At 28.3% G+C, this 20,185-nt stretch overlaps 1 protein-coding gene across 1 annotated transcript; it reads right to left on the reverse strand.

The window, feature by feature from the left end:
* Positions 1 to 3,239: 3,239 nt before the first annotated feature.
* LOC136087642 (V-type proton ATPase subunit F-like) lies at positions 3,240 to 15,334 on the reverse strand. Its single transcript, XM_065811067.1, has 5 exons — positions 15,179 to 15,334; positions 9,775 to 9,856; positions 9,530 to 9,612; positions 5,287 to 5,409; positions 3,240 to 3,374 (listed from the first exon to the last, which is right to left on the reverse strand). Exons 1-5 carry the CDS (start codon positions 15,221 to 15,223, stop codon positions 3,345 to 3,347), a joined length of 363 nt encoding a protein of 120 aa, XP_065667139.1. The 5' UTR covers positions 15,224 to 15,334; the 3' UTR covers positions 3,240 to 3,344.
* Positions 15,335 to 20,185: the final 4,851 nt, after the last annotated feature.

Genomic DNA, 20,185 nt, shown 5'->3' on the forward strand with positions numbered 1-20,185 from the left:
AAACGCTTTCTTTGCTAGCCAGCAATGATAACAAAAATTTTTATTAAAAAAAAAAATCTTTTTGAATTTTCACTCTACAAATTGTATTATGAATACCCATTTCAGTATAGCGTTTTTTGGCAGTAGAAACCGCGAAAAAGCACATTGATTGGTGAAGAGCTAAACGGGGAGTAGAAAAACTTTTGCGTTCGATTACGCATATCCTAAGTTTTAAATTAATTCAAAAAATAAAAAAATATTAAATAAACAGAACAACTTCTTAACACAATAAATTATTTAAACTAAATATTTAAACAAATTTCTTACTCAAGGTTCAAATTGAAGAACATATTTAAGCAAGCTTTGAAAATATTTATAGATGACCGGTTAACGAAGTTGTTTGCAAGTTTATTCAGGTAATACTTGGAATAATGCAGTAATACTGTCACTCAGATATATTTTGAATTTAGTCACGTTTTCAAAAACATTACTTGGTAAACTGTTGCTTAAAAAACGAAACAAGTAATAATCTGTCGAAACTAACTCTAGTAAAAATGGTTGATGAAGTAATACCTCATAGTTAAATTCAAATAATTATTACCAATTTGGATTTGTGAAATGTGGTGGGTCGAAATAAAAGTTCTATTGCTCTTGACAATTTGCTGAAAATTTTTGCTTTAAATTTTCTGTCACTTGTAATTATAGTATCAAGTCAACTCATTCAAAGTTCAAATGTCTAAACGCTGATTTTGCTGATTCAGAGTCAAATCGCGAGGAACCCAAACACCTGTTTGGAGCAATAACCAAGTTAATTCAAATGACGTAAAATAGTGATATGGCAACACCCAAGACTACTTACTAAGATGAGTGCAGTTCGTCGTTGGTCACTCTATATTAACTCTTTTAATTGACCAAGATCCAACTCCAGAGAATGCCCACGCCCATGTCCATGTCCAGGTTCAGTTTTTAACTCGTAGTTATTTCATCAAAACGTTTGAATCAATTTGATGCTATAGCATTCGACACATAGGTCTGAGCTATTACACCATTATTAATTCATCTGCATCTCTAGCAGAACAGCCTATTTGGTATTCATTTAGCAGAGATTGTCTACATGCTTTTTAGATTTCAGCTTTTAAATATTAAATGTTTATTAATATATATAGTACACATGCATATTTATATATATATATACATATATATATATATATATATATATATATATATATATATATATATATATATATATATATATATATATAAATACATACATTTATGTATGTATATATATATATATATATATATATATATATATATATATATATATATATATATATATATATATATAAATACATACATTTATGTATGTGTATATATATATATATATATATATATATATATATATATATATATATATATATATATATATATATATATATATATATATATATATATATATATGTATATATGTGTGTGTGCTATATATTTAAAAATAGGTGTAATATATTACGTAGGAAAAATATTTTTAAAAGTGTCTAATTATATTTGTACATACAGACCTAATGGTATTAAACTTTCTATTTTTTTACTATATATTTTCAATTAAATACCAGATCTCATAAATTTGCCGTCCAAAAACGTTGTTTGTAAAAGAAAAAACCATTATCTCTCATTAAATGTTTATTTCTCTTTTTTCTTTTCTTTTTTTTTTAATGTAAAATATAGTTTTTTGCTTATTTTAAATTAAAAAAAAAGGCTATATTAAGTTTTATAATTGAAAAAAGAAATAAAAAAGCATTAAGTGTTTTATTTATATTGTGTTTATATATAACTATTTCTATAGTATTTTTTAATTTCTTTTATTCCGTATTTCATTAATTCTTTTATTCCGTATATCATTTCCTTCATTTTAAATTTTGATGTAAAAAAAGCAAGTTTTTTATTTTAGCAAGTCTTAATTTTTATTCTTCACTATGTATTTGTGGTCTGTAAATATAAAGTTTTAAATCTTTATTCTTCACAATGTATTTTTGGTCTGTAAATATAAGGTTTTTATTCTTTAGCAGGACGACACAATAAGTGCCAATTTCATGTGTGAACTGGCATAATTGCGAAACAGTTACAAAAACTGGCACAAGTGCGAATCGACATAAGTGCGCCGAAAGAATTTATTAACATTGGCATAAGTGCGAAATGCCAATTTGCGCTTCTGTTAATATTTGCAATTTTATTCGGCGCACTTATGCCAATTCGCACTTTTACCAGTGTTTGCAAATTCTTTTGGCGCACTTATTCCAATTTTCATTTATGCCAGTTCGGTCTTGTGCTAGTCTTAGCAACAACTTTGCACTTATGCCAGTTTTTGCAATGCCTCGCACTTAAGCCAATACGTACTTATGATGTTCGCGCTTATTCTGCCTCCCGATTAACCTTCATAAAAGAAGTATTTTTGAAAAACTTTATTTATATAGACTTTTTATTTATATGGACATATTTTTATAATTAAAATTGATTCAATTGATTTGCGAGTTGATTGCAGAGTAAATCTTCAAAGTATATTTTTGCTGGTGTTGAGTCTCGTTCAGTTTGGAACTCTTTTAAAAGCACACAAACATACTTAAGAAAAATATTCAGTGTATAATAGAGCTTTGCTACATAAGTTTAGATTTTCGTAAAGCGTAAACAACTAGAATGAAGCTATTATTAGCCTTTTTTTTTTGCTAAGTTTTAACAATTTAGATTCTGAATTATAAAAGCAGAGTACGCAATTTCCAGGCGTTTAGAATTTTAACTAAAATACTGATATGACTATAACACTCGGACCTCGCTGAATGTTTTTTAAATTTTAGGAGTATTTATGTCCTTATTAAACATAAAAACAAGTGCTAAAATTTTTTAAGAAACACTTGCTTGAACCTATTGGTGATTCAATGCTTGTAACCTTTATTATAATACTTTCAATTTAAAATTCAAAAAGGCTTTAGGGATCTCGTCCTTGAGCAACGTTGACAGCATTTAATGACATAATTATATGTTATCTTTACAGATGATTTTTTAACGATACGAACAAATTCTAGTTATGATTCTCAATTCTATCCGACACAATGAAACGAGTGAATTCTAAACTCGGTTGTGTAGTTACACAATACATGTTATGAGATTTTTTCTGTTGGCAAAAGATCTTGTTGATCTTATCCGAAAATGCTACGTCGCTAGAAGAGGATTAGAAGTTACGTTACTTGAAGAAGTAGAATACGAAGTTTTTAAACAATGAAATTTATTTATTAAAAACTAATTTTTTTTAATTGATGTACAAATGTTAACTTAAAATCAATACAAAAATTAATAAATAAGATTTAAAGGAATTATCGAAAGTCTTCTGAACTAAACATTCCCTAAACAAAGTAAATTTTGTATATAGTATATAATCTTGTATAATTTGTCTATAGTATATAATACGCATACAACTCGTTTACATTTTTTATTAAAATGTAAACGAGGTTTAATAACTAATAATAATTTATATTAATAATAGAAAACTATTTTTGTATCAAACTATAATTAGAAATTATTTATATATTATATTATTATTATTATTAACTATATATTTATAATTAATATTTATATTAGTGAAAATGCAAATATTTACATAAAAAGGTTAGACCAGACTGCGAAACCTAAGAGAAGGAAAAATCTGAGAAAAGAGATTGAACATAGAAGTAAAAACAGATAATATTAAATGATCAGTACTTTTAATAAAATGATCAATATTTTTTCATTCAGATACCAATAAATTTTGATCAGTAATTTAATTATTTTTGCCAGTAAAACAAATAAAAAAATCAGTGAAAATGACCGGTAAATTTATTAAAAACGACCCAAAATAACATTGATAAACAAATAAAATTTTTGTGTGGAAATCTTGTTAACTAGGTGGTTTTTTAAAACAAATTAAATATGCTCATTTCAAATATGCAAACCATTTTTCACCATCACGTCAAGTTGTAAAGATATCTGGGTTCAAATCTTTAGTATTTGGGGTAAAGTCCATAATATTGTTGAAAAAAAAGTTATTTAAAAGTATGTCAACCTGGGTCTCAAACAAAGCGTATTTTTATAGAGATTTTAAAAATGGTATTTATTTGTAATAAAAATAAGTACTTTTTGTATTATTGCTCAGAAACATTTTGTTAAAATGATTTTAAAAGTCTTTAGCATTTTTTCACATAATTTTTTTTGTCAATAAATTTTAAGGAAAAATATTTATCTTTTCTAAAATCTCTATGAAAATACGCTTCTTTTGAGACCCAGGTTGACATACTTTTGAATAACTTTTTTTCCGACAATATTAAGGACTTTACCTTAAATACTAAAGATTTGAACCCAAATATCTTTACAACTTGACGTGATGGTGAAAAATGGTTTGCATATTTGAAATCAGCATACTCAATTTGTCTTAAAAAACCACCTAGTTAACAAGATTTGCACGATAAAATTTTATTTGTTTATCAGTGTAATTCTAACATGAAAGGTAAAAACTAAAATTTTTCAGATTTTTATTTAAAAATACCTTTGATATTAACCTTAAATAGGTAGAGCATGCATGGAATATAATATTTAGACTGATTTAAATAAGTAGAACATGCAGGGAATATATTACATAGACTGACGTTAATAGGTAGAACATGCAGGTACATACATCAACTAAGGGTTTTGGTTTGGACAATTTATCAGTTTATAGAAAAATCTTTTTTATTTTTTTAAATCTTTTCCGGTTTTCTATTTTAACTTTAAAAAAAAAAAAAAAATTGAGGTATTATATCTAAAAAATAAAAATACTGATCATTTAAACCGCACCCAAGTAAAAATATGTCAAACAAAAAGACAAAATAAAGATACTTTAGTAATATAGCGTTTAATAGAAGTCGCTTAACAGCGTACGTTTGTACGTTAACAGCGTCCAAAAAAATTATTTTGATCTGAGCATCTATTTAACATATCTTGATTTATTATATAAAATCTCTATGCAGCAGATTTGTATCTCTTTTTTCAGTTTCTTACTTAATTATTTTAGACTTTACATCTTTTATACAAATACTGGCATTTTCATATTAACTATTTATTTATAAAGAATTATTTACATGTTTACACTTATTTGTTATTTATATATAATTAAAAATTTCAAATTATACCATAGAATAATCTAATGATATACTTATGTTAAAATTTATTTAAAACTTTTTAACATAAGCACGAATTGAAAATTCATAAATGAGGAACCATAATGTAATTTTAGAAATTTGCTACCTTGGCTCTTTTTAATATAGAATCTTTTGAAGAATCATAAGGACAATCTTTGGATGGAATTTCTAGGACTGCTGGAATGGGTTGAACATGCAAGTCAATAAAATGGCGAATCTCTTCAGCAACCTATGGCAGATTTGTAAATATTCAGTAACTTTTTATAGTTAAGAAATTATTCAATTATATAATAAATTAAATTAATATTGAATATATATGAATTTTTCCATGACCTTCGTTTAAAATAAAAATAATCGTTCGCTAGAACGTTTTTTTTTTTTAAATGTAGATATTTTTATATGCTTGTGATTGTTGCAAAAATAAATATTTACTTTACTGAATTATCAACAAAGCTTATTGAAAAGTCATACAAAATAAAAAACAACGCATATATTTTCACCAAACTTTGTTGAAAAGTGTCAAATTTCAATTTAAGCAATTGTCAACTTTTATTTTAAACTCTATTCATAAATAAAATAAAATATATATAAAATGTCAATTAAATGATTTTGTGTAATTTGTATAGAGGTTGAAAAAAAATTTAATATATATATATATATATATATATATATATATATATATAATATATATATATATATATATATATATATATATATATATATATATATATATACATATACATAATTCATGTAATTTGCAATCTGATTCATATAATTTCCAATCCTTTAAGTTGTCTGTCAATAGTTATCTTGCTCTACAATCTTCACCTTTTCTTTTCCAGTAACTTCCAACTTTAATTAGTGGTTGCTTGCAGCCTTGTTGGAAGCAAAAATGTTAAAAAATATATATATATATATATATATATATATATATATAATATATATATATATATATATATATATATATATATATATATGAAATAGCCAGCTAAGCAGCCAAAAAAATAAGTCGACTAGCCAGCCATAAAAATGTAGGCTACCCGCTCATGCGGTTAGAAACTTTTTTTAGCCAGCCATGAAAGTGAAAGTCTGTGGCTAGGAGGTCTTGTAACAGCTGAATGGGTGTTTTTTTGCAACCAGCCATGGGTAATTCAATGACTGGTTGTGATAGTATATGTGGTACTGTATACAAGGACAACAAAAAGAGCAAGTTTACAAAGATCATTGGAAACCAAATTGACAGTTGATAATGTTTGAGTTTTATATCACCAACAGGGCTCAATTTTTTATAAAGTGTTGGACAAAGTGTTCGATCAAACATTGTTTGGGTTTGACAGTGTCAGATCAAATTTTTAAAATATAATTTTTATGGTTTTATTGAACCAAGTAATGCACTCAAAATGTTTGTCATGTTATTCAGTTTATTTAATGTTAGTCTAGTAAAGTTGAAGTTTCTTTCCTTACTTTTCCTTTACTTTTTAATAAAATAATTTTAATTTAATATTGTACATTTTTTAGATAGACTTAAAATTTTATGCTGTAACTGACAATGCTTATTTTTTTTTTCTTCTTTACAATTTGATAATGGCTGTTTTGACATTTTAACAATTTATATGCATTAAAAAAATCATTACGTTACGAATAACTTTTAATCATTGATCTTTTTAAAATTTTTTATTTTATGCGAAGACTTTAAATAAAATCAAATCAAAAACTAATTATAATGATCAGTTATAAACAAACGCATTATGTGTAAATTAAGTGTTATATTGAAATTTTTATTAGATATGTATTTTTTATGTTAAATTTAAACTTTTGAAACTATTTTTCTGTTGTTCTAAAAATCTTTCAAAAGATTTTTTTTTTAAGTTACTTTAAATTAAATAAGTTAAATTAAATCTTCTCGTGATTTAATTGCATTATTTATTTTTTATTTTTTCTGCTTTTACAAAGAATTGTTTAAAAGCTGTTTTTTTTAAACTTGACTTTAAATAAACATTTTTTTTAAAGTCAAGTTTAAAAAAAACATAAAATGATTAAAAATTACGATATTAAAAATACAACATTTTTTTAAACAATTTTTTTTTTTTTCAAATTTTTTAAAACAATGTTTATACAAATTAAAAATATTATTATTTTTTTTTTTTCCAATAATAAATAAATTAGTTCATTTATTAAACAATCAATAGAAGTAATTTGTAAAAGCGTCTTGCATAACTTTTATTAAACGTTTTAAAAGATCAGTTTTTAAGTAATTTTTTTAAAATGCAATTAAAAAACGTAACAAAAAGTAATTTCTACTTCAAGTTTTTTTAGCTTTATTTTAAAGCTAATTTATTTTCTTTTTCGTAAGGAATTGCTTTGCTTATTCTTTAGTTTTTTAAATTTTTTGCCTAGTTTAAGTCTAGGTTAACGTTTCTTTTTTCAGCACATTTCTGAAACGTTTAAATCATCAAAACATCTAAACAGTCGTAGTCAATTTATTACCAAAAAAAAATATTTGCATGGTCAGCAAAAGCGTTCAATCGCATGCCATTCGTGTCCAAGTTTTATTTTGTAAAATTCAAATCCTGTTGGTCAAAATGTCCGATTACTTTGTAAATTAAGCGGACAATATGAGGTTTTAGCCAGACAATGGCCGATGTCCAACCGTTAAATTGAGCCCTGCACCAATATAAGTAAATTTTTTTTTTACCAAAAACAATGAGTCAATAACAACTAGAGAAATCACTTGATATGGAAAAAACTGTTCCAAGAACCAGAATATACTACCATTGGGCCACTGAGAGATGATGTCTGTTGAATATATTGTCAAATTTTTTCAGTAACTAATGCCTTAACAACAAGATCAGGCCAATTGTATAATATTGAAGTGAACTTTATATTACTATAACAAATAAACTTTAATTAGTTGAGTTTTTAAATTTTAAAATTTTCATATTATTTTCGCTTATGGTGTTATGTTTATTTTTAAATGCTTTAATTTGTTTCATTAGATTCCTTACCCCAACATATAAAGGTACATATTTTCAGTTTTCTTTTGCCAACTTAAACAAGAACTTAAACAAGAGCCAAATATTGTTTTTTTTTAAAAGCAGATTTTTGTTGGTTTTAATGATATTTTTTAGTTCTAACAGAGTTAGGAAAGCGTTTTTTACATATGACATTGTGTCAATATCTAGATAGATACTCACAATGATGTTTCAGTGTGGCTAAAGGAATTTTTTCTAGGTATAGTAACTATCTTCGTACATCTCTTAAACTCTTCTACAGCCTGTGCTAAGGACAACATCCTTATCATAGAATTACAAAGTTTTTTTCTAGAACTCTCTTTCATATTATCTAAAAAGGGTATATGTGCTTCCAATAATTAAAAACTTTAGAGGACACTCTGGCCCTCTCCAACTTCTCTTTATTATTAAAAAGGGCTTTCAATCTTTAATTATTAAGTTTCTAATATCTCATTTTAGGTCAAACAGCTTACTCTCTGACAATCATTATAGATTTCAATCTTCTTGATCTACAGCTGACTTGCTAACTGTTGAAGCGGAAAGATTCTGCTTTACATGGAGGCAGTACAGCAAGGTCTATTGCTCCCAACATATAAAAATCATTCAATACAATTCTAGAATGCTGGTCTTCTCTATAAGGCTGCTTCATATGGCTTATCTGTTTATCAGTTTTTGAGATTTTAAACTATTCCTTTCTAACCACAGTATCAAATCATCCTCAAAGGACGCTTCTCTTTGTTTCCAGTAACTTCTGGGGTACCACAAGATTCCATCTCTAGACTTGAATTATTTTTTATCGACTTGAATAATCTTCCTGAAAAATTGTTGATAGCAACACTATTACACTATACCTCTACTTTATGTCTTTTAGAATTATCATTCACTATTGAGTTCTCATGGAAATCATTATTTGTTCTGTATTGAATACTGTGGTCATAAATGGGCTACCATACATTGGGATTATTTGCTATTAATAGATCTAGAGTGTTATTTGGTACATTGTCCCTTGGATTATGATATGTCTGAAGGGTCATAAGCTGAGTAAGACCACAGCTTTCAAAACATGTTTGAAATTTTTTATCAACTGTTTTCTTGCTCTTTTTTGCCCTCTTTTTGTTTTCTTACTCACAATTTTTTTTGTTTTTTTGCAACTCCTAACATAAAAAACGATTGCTTGCAGACTTGTTGGGAGAAAACTAGTTAAAAAAATTACAACATATTTTGCAATTAAGTAATATTTATAGAAATAAATTATACTTAATTGCAAGCATACTGATATACTGATTTGGAGTCAGAATTATGATTTAAATAACTAGCATGAAAAAATCTATAAAATACCTTTTGCGTAATAAGTATAATTGCAACATCAGTTCGTGTAGTTAACTTGACAAATGCATCCTGTATTTCTTGAACAGTTGTTTCTGAAAAAAGTCACATATATATATATATATATATATATATATATATATATATATATATATATATATATATATATATATATATATCTTCATCAATCATAAATTATAGTTTTTAACTCATTTGTAAACTGTTTATACTTTTTTGGTTAATTTATTTAAACTTACCTTTCCCAACAACTAAAAAATTTTTTTGTCGTTTTGCATTAATTTCACCAATTCCACCAAGAAGAAATCCAGTACAGGTATCCTAAAATTATGTCAGCCATTCTATACAATGTAACAAGATATAATGATTCATTTTTTAATTACTTTCAGACGAAAATATTTTTTATTATAAAATAACTAAAAATATAACACATGGGCTGAAAAGTCCCGAGCCTAACAAAGAAAACACAGTTTTTTTTGTTCAAAATTAGCTTTATTCATCAATGTAATCTCCATCAAGAGCAACACAATCATTCTAGCGCCGCTGTAACATTTCAATACCACTTTTGTAGAACGATTTATCTTTTGCTTCAAAATAGGCCTCAGTTTCAGCGATAACCTCTTCATTCGTGCGAAATTTCTTACGTGGAGAATACATAGAAATTTCAAATCTGGAGAATACAGTGGATGTGGGAGCAATTTGAAGTTCAATTCATGTAGTTTTGCCATTGTTTTGATTGACTTGTGACACGATGCATTGTCTTGATGAAACAAAAATTTTTCTTTGCCATATGTGGTCGTTTTTTTGCAATTTCGGCCTTCAAACACTCCAATAACGCTATATAATATTCACTGTTGATGGTATTTCCTTTTTCAAGATAATCGATGAATATTACACCACGCACATCCCAAAATACCGAAACCATAACCTTTCCAGCCGATTGTTGTGCTTTCGGGCGCTTTGGACGAGGTTCACCAGTTGCTGTCCACTCAGATGACAATCATTTTGATTCCGGAGTGAAGTGATGGATCCATGTTTCATCCATTGTCACATATCGACGCAAAAATTCCAGTTTGTTACGTTTGAACATGGCCAAACACTGCTCAGAACCACCAACACGTTCTTGTTTTTGGTCAACAGTGAGCAAACGCGGCACCCATTTTGAACAGTGCTTTCTCATAGTCAAATGCTCATGCAATATAAAACCAACACGTTCTTTTGATATATTTACAATGTCAGCTAACTCACGCAACTTCACTTTTCGATCATTCAAAACGATGTTGTGGATTTTTTTGATGTTTTCTGGTGTTACCGCCTCATTTCATCCACTGCGTTCTGCATCATTGTCTCTACGACCACGTTTGAAGTCAGCAAACCAACGTTTTATTGTTGTTTTTGATGGAGCGGAGTCACCATAACACTTTTTAAGCGATTGCTTTACTTGAACAGTATTTTTTCCCATCAAGAAGCAGTGTAAAACTAAAACACGAAATTGTTTTTGATCCATTGTTCTGAAAATAAAAAAAGTAAAAGTACTATTAGCAAAATAACTCACAAACTAATGAATAGAATATAATGAAATTTTAACAGCTGTCTTTTGAAGGTTAGTATTAACTGAAAAAAAGGTGACTGCAATAAAACTCGCGCTATCTATGTGTTAGGCCCGCAACTTTTCAGCCCATGTGTTATATAACAACACAAACACAAGAGAATGTGAGTGGAGTTGAGTTTACTCAAACTCAATAAGTGTTTTGCTTAATCAATTTTCAGGAAATCACTTAAAAATAATTATCAAAAGTTAAATCAGTGTGGTAACAAGTCTTTTGCTGCTTTCTAACAGAACAAGACTGTTGACTGTTGGTCAAGACTGAGAAACTAAATTTTTAAATATGTAACAATTCAATCTAAAATAAAAACAATTTTAAGGCTATATTCATTACAACATGGCATCACAAAACTTTATTCAAACTACCTATTAACAATATAATAAAATTAGAATTAAACTTGTAATATTTTGCAACATTTATTGGCAATATTTAAAACTATATTTTACCTCTTAAACATTGTTATACTTGATTTAATAAGATTTAAGACCTAAGTTTAATGTTTGTTTTTTAACAGGAAAATTTTTTAAAACCCACGACAGTTGGGCAACTCTGGGAATTAGTGAGAGCATACCCATGGTAACAAAAAACTATTTTTAAACTTTTTAAAAATAAAATAATGACCATTAAAAACTTTAAATTGATAGGTACCACTAGTTTTGGAAGAAAATCAATGTTGATGAAATGACATTGATTTTTACATTGAACTATCTTTGTGAACTAGATTGACTTTCATTACCACTATCAACTTTATCTTCTAAGCTGTTTTTATTTCTAAATTTTCTGAAAGAACTGAAGAATGCAGTATTCAGCCATTTTTCAAAGTATCACAAACTGAAGGAATTTTGTTTCACTTTTCTATTTATTCGCCTTTAATTTTCTCTTTTAATTTTTCCAGCTGTGTCACAATTAGATCAGTCAATTCTATCATTATTTATTTTATCAGTCTTCTGGTCCATCCAAAAAATATACTTAATAATTAGAATCTTATAACTAAATGGGCATCAGCAACCTTACCTTGCAATAACTTTAATACTAAAAAATTTACATGGAAAAATCAAATAAAAAATAGAAACTTAACAAGCTTGCCGATTGAAAAAATAATAACAACAATTAAAATGATTTTTAAATGTTTTATTATGGGAGAAAAGAAAACTCAATGTTGCAATTTTAACTTTTATCACTTTAGTTTTATTTAAAAAACTAGGGGGTGTTGCAAAATGCTGAAATAAATGACCAGAGATGAAGGAGGGGGAGAAAAATGGTTTTTTTTTGTGCTTCAAAAAATATGGCACCCTGTAACTAGTAGGGTTGCTAGATGTCTGGTTTTTACAAAGGAGAACACAGTAAAAAAAGTTATTTTTAGAGTTTTGGCGCTGATTTCTCCTACGTAAAAACCGAACGTCTGGTAACCCTAGTAACTAGGTTTCATGAAAATCTTTATATAAAAAAAGAAGAGCTTAATTGCTCCATTGCTCAGCCTCTGAAGGGATTTAAAGCATAGAAACAACACCAAAATATTTTTGTACTATTTGTTAAGTCTAACAAAAGAAATACGAGAAAAAAACTATTCACTGTTATTATACGAGTTTTTTTAATAATTTTTTTAAATTTTCTCATAAAAAAATGAGAAAAGTAATGCAAAAAGTAATTGAGCATGTTATGCCAAAGTTCAACTTGCAGTACAGTAATGCATGTATTATGGACTCCTCCAAAAGGCCTCGGCCACCTGACCAAATGTTTTCATGATTGATAAAATACGCTCTACAAGTGCAGATGTTTCTGACAAACACAAAATGTATCCAATAACTTTTACCAGATTAGGTACACCGATGTCTTTTTCTTGAAAATGCTTGAATAATTAAATCCATTTTTTTTTTTGATGCAAAAAATGTTTTTGGACTTGACATCACATCAAAAAAACTGTCAATATTAATTTTTTGCTGATCATCTGATAAACCATAAATATTGTTTATAGCTTCAGCAGATTGTTCAATATCTTCACTTCAGTATGTGATCAAGTCCAATCCACGCAAATATCTCAGTGTTTGCTGCATTTGATTGACTCTTTCCATAACTAATACAGTTTTATTAAAATTATTTAGCTGTCCATGCGCATACCAGAAATATAACTCACCTGTTTCACTTTCAAAAAATTCTTTCAAAGCACGTGGACAGTTTTCTTGAGAAATAAAACATGACTTCAGTGCCTCAAACATATACAAAAAGTACTTCCATGCTGGATTATTTTTCTATATTTCACATTAACAAAATCACAAAATTCCTTTAACTCAGTTACTCAAACTGTGTAGATATAGAAATACTTATATATTTGAACAACAAGAGCTACAATTTCAATTGGAAGACCATTCACAGCAGATTGAAGTGTATTGTGCTTAATATGTGCACCACAACCAATGCCAACAATATTAACACCAAGTTCTTGTTTGAACCTGTTGTAAACATTATTTTTACCTTTTCTATATACTCCACCAAAATTTGTGTTGCTATTGTCAGAACAAAAAGCAGCTATTTTTTTATTAACTTCATGACGCTGCAATTTTGAAATTAGCTTATCAGTCGATATTTTAGATGTTTCACCATCAATAGATTCAAAATCCAGAAGTCTTACTTTTACACCTTCCAGTGGTAAAAAGTACCTAACAACAACTGGTAATAGTTTTACTTCTTTTCTATTAGATGTGTCATCAGAAACACTTACAGAATGTGTCAACTGTAAGTCATCAAGTAACTCTTTTACAGAAAAAGGCGCCAGAAACATTTAAAATTATTGCTTGATAATTGGTTCTTGCAGCATTAAATTTCGATTCAAATAACTTTGAGATTAGTTTTGAACTACAGTCAGTTGTTTTTAAGCTCAAATCATGCATTGCTGTGTGAAAGGCAAATGTAACCTCCTTTGCTGCAATAAATAAATTTTTAAAAAATCCTTTAATAGATAAAATACAGCAGTCGAAACTCTAACTTTATTTTTTGCACACTTTATATGGCTTTTAATATCTGCTCGTCCACCATGTGCAACTGAAAACTATATTAAAAAATGCTGACAAAGCACTTTGTTATCCTTACCACTAATTATTTTCACAAATGGGTAATCTTTTTGAAGTTCCTTTGTAAATTTGCCACTTCTTTTTAGCATATTAAACAAAAAAAATCATAGCATCTTACACACATCAACTAAATAAAGTCAACGGTAAGTGTTGTTTAAGAGGATTCAAAATTAGACTTTGAATTCTTGATACAACATAGACCTAGAAAGTAATTGTTAGTATTTGTACTAGTATCAAAATATTATAATTTTTGTAGTCTATACTTTATTTAAAATTCAAAGTCGTGAATTTTGTTTGGGACTAAATGAAAAAAAAAATTCATTCTTATTCCGAAAATGAGATAAAATGAAATCCGTTGGGACACTAGGACAAATGGCATAAAATCAGGACAATCACGGCCAAAATGGGATGTATGGTAAGCCTACCACTACAAGAATTACTTGGGTTGTACTTATCCTAGCTACTCATACCTTTACACATAACTAGGTTTGGAATTTTGTATTAGATCTTTCCTTTTCATAGGTACTCACCTGTCTATATATAGAATCAGTAGGATAAAACGAAGCCATCATGTTTAAAAAAAATTGTTCATATTAAAAGACTGGTTACTGACACTATTTAAATTTTATATTCAAAACCAAAGAAATTGCTGTAATATGAATTTAAATTAAAAAAAATTAAAACATAATGCCAATACTTGTAACGTTTTTTAGAAACAGATGTTAATATTTTTTAGTAAATTTATTAAAAATTAAAATCTCATTTGGTTTTTAGACAAATTAATGTTTATGTAAATCTTCAAGAAAGTAATTTAATTTTTCCAATATTCATTTCTTTACAATAGAAAAAATGATACTAATAAACATTGTTATTATGGTAATTATACAAAAATAGATAGATCCAATAACAAATTTAAATAAAGAAAAAGAAAGCTATAATAAATTTATTAGAAACCATAATTTATCTACCCGATCAGCTATTACTGCAATAATCTTTCCTTTAGCAACTGCCATTTATGCAAATTTTTATTTAGTAGAAAATTTCCTAAAAAATAAAATTAGGCGTTATTTTAAATGCAAACAAAAAAATAATTTTAAAATTTCACAACTTTTTAGCAACTAATTTAAAAAACAATAAATTTGCTGAGCGTATACCTGTAATATTTTCTTATAGTATTTTTTTGAGACTACTAATTGTACGGCCGCAGTAAATAAGTAAAAAATTGTTTCTTACGAATACTTAATTAGCGAGTTCTCTAAATTAGGGCCCTCCCCAGTGCTCTCTAACAAGACCGTTAAAGCACCTAAGTATATATTACGTTAAAAAAAAAAAATAATAATAATAATAGTAATACTAAAAAAATTAAAAAAAAAAAAATACCTTATATAACCCAATTGCGGTATATCTTTTTATGGGTTTTTTAGAGTTCAAACTTTAAAAAGTAATTCACTTCAGAATTTCACAAAAATATTTTCCAGCTACCGTTGACAATCTTTTAACATGTTGTACTTTCGAAACTACCTATTCCTAAGATAGTGTAGACCGGGGTCGAAAGTAACAGGGGTCGATTGTATCAGTGTGAATATCTCTGTACATACTATAGGATGCCGCCATATTCGATGATTTTTACCTACAATCGATGTCCACTGTTGCTTTAGTTTGTTTGCCACCGGCGCACGAGTCGTTTGCATATTCTGTGGTGCATGGTGTTTATTTGTGCAAAACTAACATATAAATTATATTATTGTCTTCCAAATACACCGTATTTGGAAGACAATAATATAATTTCTGTATCAGGTGAGTACATTCCGTTTTGGTAATTTCAAAATATTGTTATTTTTACGTAATTTAGTGTGAATTTAGACACTAAATTTAGATCTTTACCACGATTAAATAAAAAAAATATACTGTCAAACAAAAATGAACTTACGGGGAGGTTGTATTAATGAACGAAACAAAATCCCCAGGTCAATTGAACCAATACAACCGACCCCATGATATCATTTTTAATATTTTTTATGGTTTATTTGCATTCGAACTGACAAAATAAATATTTTTTATGTTCGTAGTGGTTTGTACCTCTGTATTTCACTTGTAGGTAACAAAGTATACAGGTTTCATATTTTAAATTTTTTTAATATAATATTTAGTAAATGTTGACAAGAGCACAGAAAATGTCAAAAAAAACTTATTGAATACATATTAAATTCAATGTTATAAACTAATATGGATTTTTTCTACTTCAGGATGCCCCGAAACTGCATTAAAAGAACAGATAGGAGAAGCCAACTCCAACCTTCGTACGAATCTGTCTACAATCATGTAGTCAAAGATGGAGTTTCTAATAGAAAAGCTGCACAAAAGCATGGTTTGTGCTATGCGTCATTACAAAGGAATATATTAAAAAGAAAAACATCAAATGAACCTGTAAATGTTGGTTACCAAGCATGGAACAAAGTTTTTACTGCTGACAACGAAATTTCTATGAAGAAATATATAATAAAGGCAGCTGATATATATTACGGATTTTGGCCGCGGGAAATAAGATGACTGGTATATGAAATGGCATCTTTATATAAGCTCACTATGCCGTTACAATGGAAAAATAACAAATGTGCAGGGGAAGATTTGTTCAGCGGTTTTATGAAACGACATCCGGAATTGTCAATAAGATGCACCCAACCCATTAGCGTAGCATGGGCTACAAGCTTCAATGAAGCAAGTGTGAATATATTCTTTAAAAATTACGAAAAGGTTCTAGGAAAATTCAAATTTGAACCAATATGAAAGACATATGCAACGTAGATGAAACCGATGTCACGACGGTACAGAAACCATGTAAAATTGTGACGAAAAGAGGATCTCATCAGGTCGGCGCCTTAACTTTTGCCGAACGTGGAAATCTGGTTTCGGTTGCATGTGCAGTAAATGCTATAGGAAATTATATACCTCCTATGTTTGTATTTCCTCGGATTAGATATCAGGATCACTTCGTCAGAGACGGTCCAGTAGAAAGTATTGCCGCTGGCAATAGCAGTGGCTGGATGCAGGAAGATGAATTCCTGATATTATTAAAGCACTTTCAAAAATACACATCGTCATCAAAAGACAGAAAAATTCTCCTCCTTTTGGATAATCATTCGTCACATATTTCAGGGTATTGGATTATTGTAGTGAAAATGGAATAGTAGTTTTATCTTTCCCATCTCATTGCTCACACAAATTGCAGCCTATGGACCGTTCTGCATATGGTCCATTCAAAAAAGCTGTTTACTCCACAAGTGATGCATGGATGCAAAATAATCCAGGTAAAACCATGACCATACATAACATACCATCTATTGTTCAAACGGCTTTACCAATAGTATTCACGTCTACTAATATTCAAGCTGGGTTTAGGTGTACCGGTTTTTATCCGTATAATAGATAAGTTTTTACAGACTTAGGTTTTGCGCCATCATTTGTTACGGACAGACCAATGTCAGAAGATAGACCAATTCTAGAAAACAGACCAGTTACAGAAGACAGTCCATTGATAAACGATAGACAAATGTCAGAAGTGACACCATTGTCAGAAAACAGGCTACAAAATTTTGCAGATGATCCAATACCGTAAACGTCAACAGCTTTTATTCCTGAAAGCGTTCGCACATTCTTGAAAGCTCCACCTAGAAAAGAAAGCATAAGAGGAAAAAAGAAAAGAAAGTCGGCTGTGTACACAGATACACGCGAAAAGGAAAAAATCAGAATGGAAAACCGTAAAAAGGTCATGAAAATGGATAAAAACAAAACAAAACACGCAGCTAAAAAAAGAAATGTAAGGAAAAATATATAGACAGCGATGACGATAGCAACGAATGTTTATGCCTAATTTGTTTGACGCCTTTCTATAAAAGTAAACCTAACGAAAAGTGGGTTCAGTGCATAGACTGCAATAATTAGGCACATGAGGGTTGTGCACATCAAACCGATTATAATTTTTGCAAAAATTGTGAATCTGAATAAAAGTTGTTACTTTATGTAATTTTGATGAGAAGTTCCTAAATATTTTTTATGTTACGGGATCATTTTGATTTATTTTTGTTTATAAAGTAAGTAATGTAGTAGAGCCAATTTCAATGCTAATCTTTATTCTTAATTATATATTATATTATATATAATATAATTATAGGTAATAATATTATATAATGTAATTAAAGGTTTCGATGCCGTTTTTTGTTTTTGTGATTGACTGTATATTTTCTTAATTAATTTTTTTGATATTTTTTGAGATATTGTTTTTTATTTGTTTTTTAATGTCATAAAAGAGAGTCACAGTTTATTTTTTGGATACAAAAATACTTAAATAGGTTAAGTGTCTCGTTTTTTTTATTTTCTTCATAAGATTTTTACACTTCAAAATATTTTGTTAATTGTTAAGTGAAATAATTCACATTTATATATTTTTCAGAATTTATAGATTTTTTTCATTTGTTGTATTGTCTTGGGGTATAAAAACATAATATATAGGACCTCGTTTGCTTTATTGTTCTATTAATAAAAAAGATAAGTGGAAAATGTGTCTTTAAATGAATGTTTCTATGGAAAGACCAGTAATTTCTTAATAGCCTACCGTGATACAATCAACCTCTAGAGGTGATTCAACCGCCCCGGGGTCCGGGACGGTTGTATCACTTTCCCATTTTGTGAATTTTGTTCTATTTCTCAGTTATTAATGTTTTGAAATCCGTCACATTACATTCATTTAACAGCTGAATATATTAGCTATACAGATACACTGTTGCTTTTTGTGTATGTTGAATAGTCTCTTGGTAACTTTGGCTCAAATTTAAATTGATACATTCGACTCCGATCTACCCTACTGCAGTTTAAAGATTACCGCAATTATACCGCAATTAGCACAACAACCTAATTGCAACTACCGGAGTTAGACCGTTATGCTAATTGCGGTAACGCAAAGAAAGTTAATTAAATCCAAAGTAATTATAAGCTATTTCAATTCTTTTTGCTTCCTAGATTCAAAACTAAAGAACACGAACTTATTAAACAGTAATTTAGAGTTACTTATAATTAAGAACTTGGTTCACTTTCAGATTACTAAAAACGTGTCATTTTAGCAATAGTTATAGTCATAAGTAATGGTAATATTTATTGCTGATTTCGATTACATTTTATTTTTTAAATATAATAAAGTATTTAAAAATAAATTGTGGAACACGATGCTTTAATTAAAGCAGCCGTAGCACAGTTGTAGCACACTTGCTTCAGAAACACAGGATCCGTGGTTCGAACCCCTACAAGTTTTGCAACATTGGTTTGGAAGGAGGCTTTAACTTCCTATTAAATGCTCTTCCGCGGTGCGGTTTTTTCATATGAAAACTTTTTAAGTTGTGGGACTTTCTTCGTCGCTCTTCTTTGCACATTCTATAACTCGTCATTATCCCGTTGTAAATAAGGCTTTTATGCTGGTATAGCGAACTCAAGAAGCGGTTTCACAAATGTCGTATACAGTAATTTCATCATTTCTACATCAAAGTATGTAAATGTAAGTTTAATTAGACCCAAAGTTCTTTGCGCTTTTGCCGTTGCTGAAGTCGCTTCATCATGCCATTTAAGGTCGTATGAAAAAATCTCTTTCAACTATTATTGTATCTAATTTATGCTCTTATGCCCGTCATGGGTCATACTCTAACTCATTTGTGGATTTGTTTTACCTAGATGCATAGAGATGTGACAGGTTTTTTTGGTTCTTGCTTCTTTGGTTTTTTTGACAAGGGTCCTTCTTTTTGGTTTTTTTTTGGGAAGTATTTGAAAATTTATTATTTAAACTACTAAATTTAACTTTAATGGCAAATCTTAATTCATATTTTAGTTTCAGATTTAAATAGTAATTATTATTTTAATATTATTGTTTAAGTATTTAAGTACTATTATTTATAGTAATACTATTATTAAAATAATTATGTAATAAATTA

Source organism: Hydra vulgaris, chromosome 11 (assembly GCF_038396675.1).
Source record: "Hydra vulgaris chromosome 11, alternate assembly HydraT2T_AEP".
NCBI lineage: Eukaryota > Metazoa > Cnidaria > Hydrozoa > Anthoathecata > Hydridae > Hydra > Hydra vulgaris.

What these genes read in the sequence shown, in the direction of transcription:
- LOC136087642 (XM_065811067.1), bottom strand. Translation starts at nt 15,223, where the DNA reads ATGGCAGTTGCTAAAGGAAAGATTATTGCAGTAATAGCTGATCGG. An exon ending in TTTTTTAGTTGTTGGGAAAG is followed by an intron (nt 9,613 to 9,774) that starts GTAAGTTTAAAT and finishes GACTTTTTTCAG; the next exon opens with AAACAACTGTTCAAGAAATA. An exon ending in TTATACTTATTACGCAAAAG is followed by an intron (nt 5,410 to 9,529) that starts GTATTTTATAGA and finishes AATCTGCCATAG; the next exon opens with GTTGCTGAAGAGATTCGCCA.